General features: G+C 42.0%; 1 protein-coding gene across 1 annotated transcript; it reads left to right on the top strand.

The window, feature by feature from the left end:
* Positions 1-1,110: 1,110 nt before the first annotated feature.
* On the top strand, positions 1,111-10,927 carry FBXO4 (F-box protein 4). The gene is made up of 7 exons (XM_063295712.1): positions 1,111-1,402; positions 2,369-2,604; positions 5,594-5,802; positions 8,216-8,288; positions 9,383-9,549; positions 9,643-9,818; positions 10,794-10,927. Exons 1-7 carry the CDS (start codon positions 1,214-1,216, stop codon positions 10,869-10,871), a joined length of 1,128 nt encoding a protein of 375 aa, XP_063151782.1. The 5' UTR covers positions 1,111-1,213; the 3' UTR covers positions 10,872-10,927.
* The last annotated feature ends 1,123 nt before the right edge of the window (positions 10,928-12,050 follow it).

Raw genomic sequence — 12,050 nt, 5'->3', positions numbered from 1 at the left:
AAATCTCGATCAAATAGTTAAGAGCAGAGACATCACACTGACAACAAAGGTCCACATAGTTAAAGCAATGGTATTCCCAGTAGTAACATACGGCTGCGAGAGCTGGACCATAAGGAAGGCTGAGAGAAGGAAGATAGATCCTTTTGAAGTGTGGTGTTGGAGGAAAATTCTGAGAGTGCCTTGGACTGCAAGAAGATCCAACCAGTCCATCCTCCAGGAAATAAAGCCAGACTGCTCACTTGAGGGAACAATATTAAAGGCAAAACTGAAATACTTTGGCCACATAATGAGAAGACAGGACACCCTGGAGAAGATGCTGATGCTAGGGAGAGTGGAGGGCAAAAGGAAGAGGGGCAACCAAGGGCAAGATGGATGGATGATATTCTAGAGGTGACGGACTCGTCCCTGGGGGAGCTGGGGGTGTTGACGACCGACAGGAAGCTCTGGCGTGGGCTGGTCCATGAAGTCACGAAGAGTCGGAAGCGACTGAACGAATAAACAACAACAAACTTAAAACAATGCTGTTTCACGGTAGCTATCTCTGCAACATTTTTAGAACTGGAGATGGCCCTTCATAAAGTATTACAAATAATCACCAAGGCTCTCTTCATTCAAGGCAAAAAGTCATGTGATAAGATGGCATGTAACATATCTTTCATTCTAAAATGGAAGGAAATACATATTTCAGGATTTGGGTTTTTTCACATCCTCCTGTTTATTGGATTAGAGATTTCAGTAGATAAAAAAAGTAAAGAAATGTTGCATGAAAGACGCAACGTCCTGAGAACCGGCGAAGGGGCCGAAATGAACACAGTATTTCACTGTCCTAAAAAAAATCCTCTCAGCAACAACCACGATACTGAAATGCTGCACCGGGTCTTTGCGGGGGTCAACCCCCAAAACGGCACAAACACTTTTCGCCGGTGGGCCGAGCGTCCTTAGGCGGGGCAACCCGGGCAGAAGGCGGGACGCATGGAAAGGGAAGGGAGCTGGCTGTCCTACCCCAACGTTTCCGCTTGCCGAAAAACAGCCGGCGCGGAGAGAGGCGGGCACTGGGCTCCCCGCTGTCCATCCCCCGGACCGCTAAGCCCGCCCGCCTCAGCTAAAGCCGCCCCGCGGCGTAGGCAAGCCGAAGGCAGCCAGCGCCGCGGCCGCTCTTTTCGCGAGGCCGCTCAGAACGAGGCGCAGTTTTGCAGCCCGCGGTGGCTCCACCATGTCCGCGAGCAACGGCGGGGACTGGCGCGCCTTGGAAGCCGCGCTGCGCAACAGCCTCCAACTCCTTCGGGACAAGTGGGGGCATCGGGCGGGTCTGTGGGGAACCGCGGATCGTGCCCTGGGGGAGGACGAGGAGGAGACGGTAGAACCGGACACAACGCCGCCGAGCGCCCTGGAAGCCCTTCCGGTAACAACCGCGCCCCAGCCCCAGCCCCAGCCCCAGCCCCAGCCCCAACGCGGCCACGTCCTGCGGCCATGCCCTTGCTCCTTTTCATTGGCCACAACACGTTGGGCGGGATCATTATTCATCCAATCGCACTCCTCCCCAGGCAGTGGGCGGGGCGCGTAGCAGCTTCATTCGTGAAACAGGAGGGATGCTGTTCGGGTGTTCGAACGAGGATGCCTCCCTCGGCGCCCTTCCTTGGAGGCAGAATAGTCGGGGCGGTGGGGGGATGCAGGGAATTTGTTAGGATCTTATTCTCCAGCTGATAACTTGCTCTCCAGATGAAGTCCAATTAGGCATCAGATTTAAACGTGAGGGTAGCATCTCAGATAATTCGATCTTCATGCCTGAAAATGAAGAAGTTGACATTCTCTACGACAGAGTTTCTCAACCTTGGCGACTTTAAAATGGGTGGCTCTGCTGGCTGGGGAATTCTGGGAGTTGAAGTCCACCCATCTTAAAGTCGCCAAGGTTGAGAAACACTGTTCTAGGTTAATGTGGAGGGGTGCTGGAGAAATGGGAATAGAGCTTTTCTTGGTTTCTTGAAAGTGGGCTGGTTTGAGATCGCAATCATGTAAAAATGCCCTGGTTTCATTTGTAAAAAACTATTGGGGGTTCTCTGAAAATTGTTGAACTACAACTCCCGGCCAACATAGTTAATGGAGGACAATGCTTGGAGTTGCAGTTAACAAAATATGGAAAGTCACAGACCTGCTGTAGTTTTTGATGAAAAGTGTGAGATCCAGAATTTCTCTCGCTATTATCAAATCCTGCAAATGTTAATGGGCACTGCTTTTCTCTGGTAAACAGGAGAGCTTTCCATAAAATTCTGCAACTGTCCTTGCAGTCACAGGTTGGTTTGTTAGTTTTTTTTTTTTAATTCCAACTATTTTGGTTTGGCTTGACTGCATTTTACTGTCTCATTTACAGATAGATGTGAAATTATACATTATATCCTTTCTCACGCCAAAAGATCTGATTTACCTGGGAAGCACCAACCACTACTGGAGGATAACAACCCAAGATCCCTTGCTTTGGAGATATTTCCTCATTCGGGATCTTCCTTCCTGGAATTCAGTAGATTGGGAATCCCTCCCAGATGCAAAGATATTTAACCAGCCTTTTGCTGAGCTAGATAATATTGGCCCATACAATTTCATGGCAGCGTAAGTATTTGACCATGTAATGGTGTAAAGTAAAGCAACAAATTAATTCCATGCACGTTTACTCCAAAATAAAATTCATTTGGTTCAATGAAGCTAAGTTTCATTAAACATGAATTGCTTTGCAGCCTCTCATTTTCAAGTAAATTTTATTAAACTCATTAGCGATACATAGACATAGAAACTTTATTTCAGTCATTGACCAATAAAATACATTCTATAAAACAAGCGAAGTTATCCCCTAGTATCAATAACTGTTAACCATTTGTGGGCAAAGCTTACACATAATGTAGCAGAATTTTTCTACTTTCAAAGAAATACATTTATATTGGTTGTTCAACAGATAATGTAAGTAAAAATTATCAGAGCACGAGAATTTAAATAAAAGGGGGGTAATCAGCTGGTGGCGAACGTCCCTGTAAAACTGACAATATAAAAGAACGTGGGCCGTGGTTTCTACGGCACCCGTGTCACGGGCAAAAACGGGTTTCATATGAGATTTTCCTATATTTCCCTTCCAAAACAGCTGCAGGGTGGGCATTAAATCGGTCTAGTGATAGGGCTGTCCTAAATTTGAGAACTGTAACGTAATATAAATACGGAGCTGGTCTGGACAGTAAGATTAGGTTATTGGCTATTAGAAAAAGCAATTTCTGTCTGGCTTCTGTGTCTAAGATCGTTCGCCTTAGTATTGATCTAGCTCGGTCTGACTCTGAGGCTAAGGTGGCATCACTGGAGAAACCATAGAGGCTCAGTCTCTTTTGGATAACTGTTTCCCAGGAAGATTTAAAATTATCTGCCAGTATCAGATGGGTGTAATGACTGCCTATCCAAAACAACAATCAGGCTCACACAGGACTTCTATGGAAATCTAATTTAATGATGAATAGTATGCAGGATCACAGGCAAAGCGGAGAATACCAAAAGCACGGGATTTCTCCCAATTAACCTGCAAGCAATCTCAAACCCCTCCCCCTAAAGTCAGCACAATTCCATTCCCTTGCAGGTGTTCGTAACGGTTGCTTGCAGTCTTCGGATAATGTCCTTGACCAGTCAAGTTAGCCCAAACATACATTCCTTCATAGTCGCATCATCCAGCTCACTGCCTGGCACAAGTGTAGAGTAGCAGCCCCCTCCTGGACAACAACACATGTGAGCGCCAGCATAGCATGGGAACTCGCTGCGATGTTTCAGGAACATTGGAACAGGAACCATGACAATGGGTCAGTCTACTGGGGTTGTGATGTAATTTTAACCAGTAAGTAAATTTATCCAGAGGTTAGATTCAAGTTGACTGAGTTCTGCTTCCTGTCGAACTACAGCATTTGGAACACAGTCCTGGAAGATATTTCTTAGAAATTTTGTTTGGATTCTTTCTAAGGCAGTCATGTTGTTATACGGTCCCAATTGACCCTTGTATAGCAGTTGTGCTCAGGCTTTAGCTGCAAACTAGCTGCTGTATACAGTATTCACACTGCATGAAGTCATAAGTGTTGTTTGGGTTTGGCTTAATGTGTTGGTTTATTGATCAGGTTTGTGGCTTAGCATGCTGTGTAAACCCAGCCAATCCATAGAATCACAGGTCATTGAGTTCAGCCCCATTTTCAATACAAGACTCCAAAGACAGATGGCGTCCAGCCTCCACTTGAATGTGAAGTGGAGACCCCACCTCTGTGCGATCGGTCCTATATTGAACTCTTACTGTTAGGGAGTTTTTTTCTCAGTATTTCGGGTTATTTGATAAACTATGGTTAAATGATGGCTTAGCACAATGTGTGAACCAAGAACATGGAACTTAATTCTGAATAGCCATGGATGTTTTGGCATTTCTCAGTCATTGGGTTAGATTGGCATTTTTAGAGTAGAGAGAAAGCATGGCATAAGGGTTAAAGTGTTTATCTATGATCAAGGAGATCCAGATTTGTCCATATTCTGCCATGGAAGCTCACAAAGTGACTTTGAACCAGTAGTTCTGCCATGATCATCCTCAGTGAAGGTCAAAAAAGTCAACAGGTGTGATGGTGTGACTGAAGCCCTACCTCTTTTTAAGATGCTTAGGAACATGTTGAAAAGAGACCAAGCTTCAATTCCACAGTTGCTCCCACCATCTTGACCAGGGTTTCTCGACCAGGGTTCCGTGGAACCCTAGGGTTCCATGAGGTCACTAGGGGTTGCCTGGGAGATCATGATTTTTTAAAAAAATTATTTCCAATTCGGGCAACATCACATTAAAGAGGTAAGTTTCATTCTTTATTTTTAGTTTAAGAACACTGTTAATGCATATATACAGGCCTACACATGAAACAAATACAATAATTTTGTAACTTGTGACCTGTACTTGAGCCTGAATGTGCAGGGGTTCCTTAAGGCCTAAAAAATATTTCAAGGGTTCCTCCAGGGTCAAAAGGTTGAGAAAGGCTGATCTTGACTGTTTTTAACCTCCCCTGCAGACACCCCTGACCTCCACTAAGTCTAGCCTACTTAACAGGGATAAAATTAAAGAAAGAAATACTCTATAAGTTGCACTGAGTTCCTTGGGAAAATGCAGACAATAAATACAGGAACAGAACAATAAACATACCAGGAAGTGCAATAAGCTTTAAATTAGTCAGTGGGACTTAAGTAAATCCAACCCTTTAGACTTTTAAAGGATTATAATGTTTTGTTAAAATCTCACTTTAAAATTGGTACTGCTGTTTCTAGGAATATGTATTTAACACTGGCAACATATTTGGTACCAAATGTCATTACCCAACTATATTATATTATGACAGTACAAAATATTATACTGTCATAATTTCCAGTGGTGTGATAGAAAATTACATTTTACTGCATTTTACATTTTTCCTAGCCAATTCCTCCCCCCGACCCTGCCTCCCCCCAAAGCATCAGTTCCTATGGGAGAAGCTGCTAAGGAAGAAAGTAATAGAGTAATACATCATGTTTCTTGTGCATTGTCAACAAATGAAGATTGCTTTTTTTTTTAATGCAGGTATAAAAAATGCTGTTCCTTCCATAGAAGGTGTTTGAAACCCAGCTGGTCCATTCCTTCTTTTCTGCAGTCATTGATCACACAGGCAGAGCCTCGCTTTGCTATGTTTGGGCCTGGTTTGGAAGATTTGGATCAATCTTTGGTGTACAAAATGATGGGAAGTCCAGAGATTCTGCCACTAGCTGGCATGCCTTCTAGACAAATACATGGTAATATACTTTTCCTTTTTGTAAGAAAATAAGAAAAGAAACAAGATGAAGGACAATGCTGAGTTTAAGAACTTGCCCTATCAACTACATCTCTTCCGGTCTGTTGTTGTTTATTCATTCAGTCGCTTCCGACTCTTCGTGACTTCATGGACCAGCCCACGCCAGAGCTTCCTGTCGGTCGTCAACACCCCCAGCTCCCCCAGGGATGTGTCCGTCACCTCTAGAATATCATCCATCCACCTTGCCCTTGGTCGGCCCCTCTTCCTTTTGCCTTCCACTCTCCCTAGCATCAGCATCTTCTCCAGGGTGTCCTGTCTTCTCATTGTGTGGCCAAAGTATTTCAGTTTCTGGTCTGTTACAAAATATCTTTTAACTCAGCCTTACGTTTAACAAGCTAGCTAACAGTCATAGGTTTGGGGTTTTTTTTTTAATCCCACCTTTATTATTTTTACAAATAATTCAAGGTGGGGAACATACCCAATACTCCTTCTTCCTCCTGTTTTCCCCACAACAACCACCCTGTGAGGTGAGATGGGCTGAGAGAGAGTGACTGGCCCAAAGTCACCCAGCTGGTTTTCATGCCTAAGGCAGGACTAGAACTCACAGCCTCCTGGTTTCTAGCCTGCAGCTTTAACTACTAGACTAAACTGGCTCTCTGGTTTGCAAAAGGTACATATGGCTTGTGGCACCTTAAAGACTAACCAGTTTCTTATTGCATAAACTTTTTTGTATTGGCTTTCAATGAAGGGAAATCAATCCATAAATTTAATCCATCTTCCCCAAGCCTGGTAAAAGGCTTATTTATCTATTACACATGGGTTTTTATTTATTTAATGTCCTTTATTAACAAAACAGAACAGAAAGAAAATAATAAGAAAAAATAAATAAAAAAGAGAGAAAATGCAATTACAAGATTTTTTCTCATGCATATATGGGGATGGGGTATGTGATTTTTTTTTTACATAAGTTCCAAGAAAAGTTTACCATATTTCATTGTAATCATACATGCACAATCTACATCTATAGCAGTTTGTTCATATGATGCAAGTAACATCAGCTGTTGAGTCCAGTGGGTAACTGGGGCCCTAAATTTGACTTTTCAATGTTGAAGAACTAATCCATTGGGCAATAATAAGGGCACAAAGAATTTACTGTCCAACTGTCAATTTCTATGTAGTAAGTATGTATTTCAAAAGAATGTGTGCATTTGAAAATATTACACTTTGTTTCAGAGTAAATTAACATATGAAACTACTTCTTCTGAAAACATTATAGCTTTGGGATATTGCAAAATCATATGCTTCCATGCAGGGTTATTCTGGTTATTCTAATTTATTCATTCCTTTTCTATAACAACACTTTTGGGTCCAATAATCTAAAGTATTTATGCTTTTGTATGAGTCATAATCTAAGATCTAATGAAGTTTTCGGTATTAATGTTAAAATGTTTTCCCATTGTATGGGCAAAATGGGGGGTCCCCAGTTCTTTATTTCCTGAGTCTTAAAGTTTGCATATCAAATTGATTTCTTGATACTAGATTTTTATAATGACCGATTGTGGATTTTTGGTTTCCTAGGATTTAATGATCCCTTCTAATAACTTAGGTGTCTTTGAGGCTGAAAGTGCTGCTCATCCAAATGAAAATGTTATTAAATGTAATTGTAAATATTGTCAGTGGGTGTCAAGTGATAAATTGTATTTATATTTTAACACAGAAAATGATAAAAACACATTGATAATATCCATTAGTTGATTTAACCTAAAGGTCCCAGCAGTTATCCAAATCTTCCATAAAACCATTTTTATCCATTTTGAAATCTGTATTATCACATTGTGTCAATTTGTGAAAAGGTGAAAGGTCCCCTGTGCAAGCACCGAGTCATATCTGACCCTTTGGGGGGACTCCGCTTTCAAGATGTTTTCTTGGCAGACGATAGCGGGGTGGTTTGCCATTGCCTTCCCTGGTCATCACCTTCCCCAGCAAGCTGGGTACTCATTTTACCAACCTCAGAAGGATGGAAGGCTGAGTTGACCTGAGCCGGCTTCCACTGGGATCAAACCCAGGTCGTGGGGAGAGTTTTGGTTGCAATACTGCCACCTACCACTCTGTGCCACACAAGGATGCATAAGAAAGAAGATTAAAGTCATTTTTCAAGAAATATTTACCACAATTTTCAAATCTATATGATAGTAACAGGAAATGCAGCAAATCTCCCTCAACCAGGTGTGGACATTTTCTTTGTAGACAAATATTTTTAATCACCTCATATAATCAATTAGATTAACTGCAAAGCATCTTCAGGCACCCAGAAATAATTGAGTTCAGGCTATTGTATGTATATGAACACATTCTTCATTATAAATACATGTTCTTATTTATATACTCATTTATTTTTCCTTTTCCTCTAATAGGAATAGGCTCCGGTGTCACATTTCATTTGAATGGCCAGAAGTTTAACATTCTGACGCTGTATTCAAAAACTAGGTAAGATTTATTGAGTCTGTTCTGGGGCAAACAAAGTTGATCTTGAAAATCCTTTGGAGTTCTTGGTGCTCTCTGAGCTTGGTTGTTTGATTGCAGGCATTTCATTACCCCACTGATGAAGTTACCTAGTTGTGTAATGAAACATCTGCAAGCAAACAACCAAGCTCAGAGAGCACCAAGGACTCTGCACTTCAACCCTGAACTATAGATATTCTCTTCTATCGAAAAAGTTATTTGCCTGGGAGAGTTCTTAAAAGAACATTTCTAGATATAAACCTTTGTTCTACATGACTCAGTCCCTGCACCCATCTGGGATTAGGGATCATATCCTCATATTTTTCAAACAGCAGTTCTCCAATGGACAAAATGGACAAAATAATTATTTAGTAGTACACCACTTGGCCTTGAAGAGACCATATTGTTCTTTCTAAGCCATTTGTCATCAGGTCCTTTAAATCAAGGCTGCACAGCCGGGGTGGGATGGGGATATGAAACCCATTCAAGGGGTTTTTTGGTGCCTCTTGTTCCCCTCCTCAGCTGTAGTGAATTTGCAGTAAATTAAGATTAACTAGTTTTATGACTGAGAGCCAGGTTGGTATAACAGTTAAGGCATTAGGCTAGAAACTGGGAGACCATGACTTCTAGTCCTGCCTTAGGCATGAAGCCAGCTGGGTGATTTTGGCCCAGTCATTCCCTCTCAGTCCTAAGAAGAAGGAAATGGAAACCAATTCTGAAAATGTTGCCAAGAAAACTGCAGGGATTAGTCCAGACAGTCACCAGAGTCAACACTGACCCGAAGGCACACATACACAGTTTTATAACTAAATAAGATAGAAGAGAGTTAATAGGAAATCAGGAGAATGGAAAGAAGAATGGACTTATGAAAAATATGCTTTTAATGCTGGACATGCTTATTTTCCATGTTGTAATGTGTACATGCCCACATCTCCCTCTTCCCCAGCCATAAAGACCTGTGATATATTTCACAAGACCCACATCCAGCCATGAATCCCAAAAGAATTCATGCATCCTTGCTTTAGTTTTTCCCAGAGTCTTTGATATAATTAGTGTTTTGTTTTGTTTTGTTTTTTCAGCAAAGAAAGACAGAGAGGCAAAGAGGATACAAATTCCATCAATAAGATATTCTATGAAGTGAGCAAACTGGATGGGACAACACAGTATAATCTAATTGAACATGTTCAGAATGTGTGCAGGCTAGTGGATGGATTCATCTATGTTGCAGATGCTGAGGCTCATAAAAGTAAGGGTTTCGGAATGATGCTGGCATTTTTCAAAAGATTATGCTTCAGGTGCATCAGGTGTAAGTGAATGAAACAACCATCTCTCTTTGTAGGACACAATCGCCAAACTGAATTTGCTCGAATGGCAGCAATGCTTGATCCAACACTTGGGCCTTCAGCCAGACCTCTGTTGATTCTGTCCTGCATTTCATATGATAGGATGGAAAGGATTCCTTGTGTTTACCTGGCACATCAGCTGCAACTAAACCTGGTTGACCGACCATGGATGGTACCTTAATTTTTTTGAAGCTTTATACTCATTTATCTAAGCGTATATACAGACACACAATCACACTGCCAGAGTAGTTTATATCGCTCAGAGTAGGGATATTCCTGCCCTCAAGCCAATAATCTAAAAACATGACACACAAAGAAAGGAAGAGGATGGATGGAGGAGGAGGAGGAAAAAACCACCAGATGCCAGTATTGATACTGGATATAATGAACAGCTAGTGCTGAAAATGTTCAGATAATCTGGAGTGGCTGCTCTTAAGTGGCTAATGAAAAGAGCCCACAGCTCTGCCTGATTCTGCTGCCTTCTCTCTCTCAGTAAAAGTAAAGGTTTCCCTTGACATGAAGTCCAGTCGTGTCCGACTCTAGGGGGCAGTGCTCATCTCCGTTTCAAAGCCGAAGAGCCGGCGTTTGTCTGCAGACACTTCCGTGGTCATGTGGCCAGCATGACTAAATGGAACGCCGTTACCTGCCCGCCAAAGCGGTACCTATTAATCTACTCACATTGGCATGTTTTCGAACTGCTAGGTTGGCAGGAGCTGGGACTAGCAACGGGAGCTCACCCTGTCACGCGGATTCGAACCGCCGACCTTCCGGTTGGCAAGCTCAGCAGCTCAGTGGTTTAACCCGCAGCGCCACCACGTTTTCTCTCTCTTATTCAGCCAGATAGAATGGCTGCTGCTAGTTTGTCAGTTTTAAAGCATATTTTAAATCTCTCGCATTTTAGTCGACTTTGCATTACAACTGATTGACAGTAGGTTAAGAATGCCCATTTCTCACATTCATGTAATTAACATAATCAGGTTTCATAACAGCTGTGAGATATGGTAGCAATGGCCACAGAATTTGGTGGTTGTTACTGCAGAACCATTAAAAGATTTCAAAAATTCTTTGAGGATAATTGCAGCCTCCACAATAATTGTTTCAGTTTTGTGTAAAGTTCCAGCATCTGGCTTTTTCTTGGGTTTTACAGGTTCAGGACACTGAAGCTGCCACACTGGTTGGACTGTTGGATGGAATTCAGTGGCTCCTGGAACAAATCAAACATTAAATTCTGCAATAACCAAGTCACTTTTAATAAAGAATTACCTTATTTACATGGCAAAACATGATGAGGGTGTCATTTTATCTCAATTAATAAGAGCTGGGAAGAGACAACTGGTACTAAACTTGACCGGTAATTTAATAATTTTAAAAAAGTAAAGATTCCCTCCAGACATTCCCCATGGGTGTCTTCCCTCAAGATTTAATGGAGACATGGGAACAAGGAAAGAGGATTATGCCCAATGAAAGCTGCGGCATTCACCCCTTGGTCACCTTGTAACATAAGAATTTCACTGGTATTTTATTTCAAAAAATCAAATGAAAACTGATTGGGAAAAAAGCAGGAGAGTTTATTTGCAGGATAGGTTTTTTGTTTGTTTTGCACAGTGCTAATAATTGTGTCATTTAAAATGTGGTCCAGTAGAACAACCAAAGCAGAAGATCTTATTCTCTGCCACCCCACTGACATACTTACATGCACACACAGAAAGTTTATTGAGAAAAGGACTCAGGTGGTACCCTTGCATGGTTGTGGGGTAGGTGGCTATTCTTCTGACGCATCTTTTAGTTAATGTGTTGGAAAGGCCCATGTTTGTGGGTCCATGAGCCACAATTTTGGAGGTCTACCTTTAAAAACTTCATTTTGAATTCTTAGGGCTGTATTTTGAACTAGGATGAAGTATTGAATGAATCTTTGTACCAGCATTTAGATATACTGTAGGCAGTCCTCGCTTAATGACCATAATTGGGACCAGAATTTTGGTTGCTAAGCAAAGCAGTCCTTAAGCGAATCCCACCTGATTTTACGACCTTTTTGTGGTGTTCATTAAGCGAATCACCACAGCCATTAAGTGAACCACATGGTCATTAAGCAAATCATGCGGTTCCCCATTGATTTTGGTTGCCAGAACCTGCTGGGAAGGTTGAAAATGGCAATCATCTGACCACAGGATGCTGTGAAGTTCATAAATGGGAACTGGTTGCCAAGCGCCCAAATCGTGATCACGTGACTGTGGGGGCACTGGGAGAGTCATAAGTGTGAGGACCAGTTATATGTCAGTTTTTCAAGCATGGTCATAAGTCTGAACCATCACTAAACGAATGGTTGTTAAGTGAGGACTACAAAGGGGCATGTCTTTGGGTTCCCAAGGTATTGCCCAAGTATGTCATCAGATCACCTGCAGGT

Source organism: Candoia aspera, chromosome 2 (genome assembly GCF_035149785.1).
Source record: "Candoia aspera isolate rCanAsp1 chromosome 2, rCanAsp1.hap2, whole genome shotgun sequence".
Taxonomy (NCBI): domain Eukaryota; kingdom Metazoa; phylum Chordata; class Lepidosauria; order Squamata; family Boidae; genus Candoia; species Candoia aspera.
Note: the sequence above shows the minus strand (reverse complement) of the source record. Positions and strands in the feature narration are given on the sequence as shown.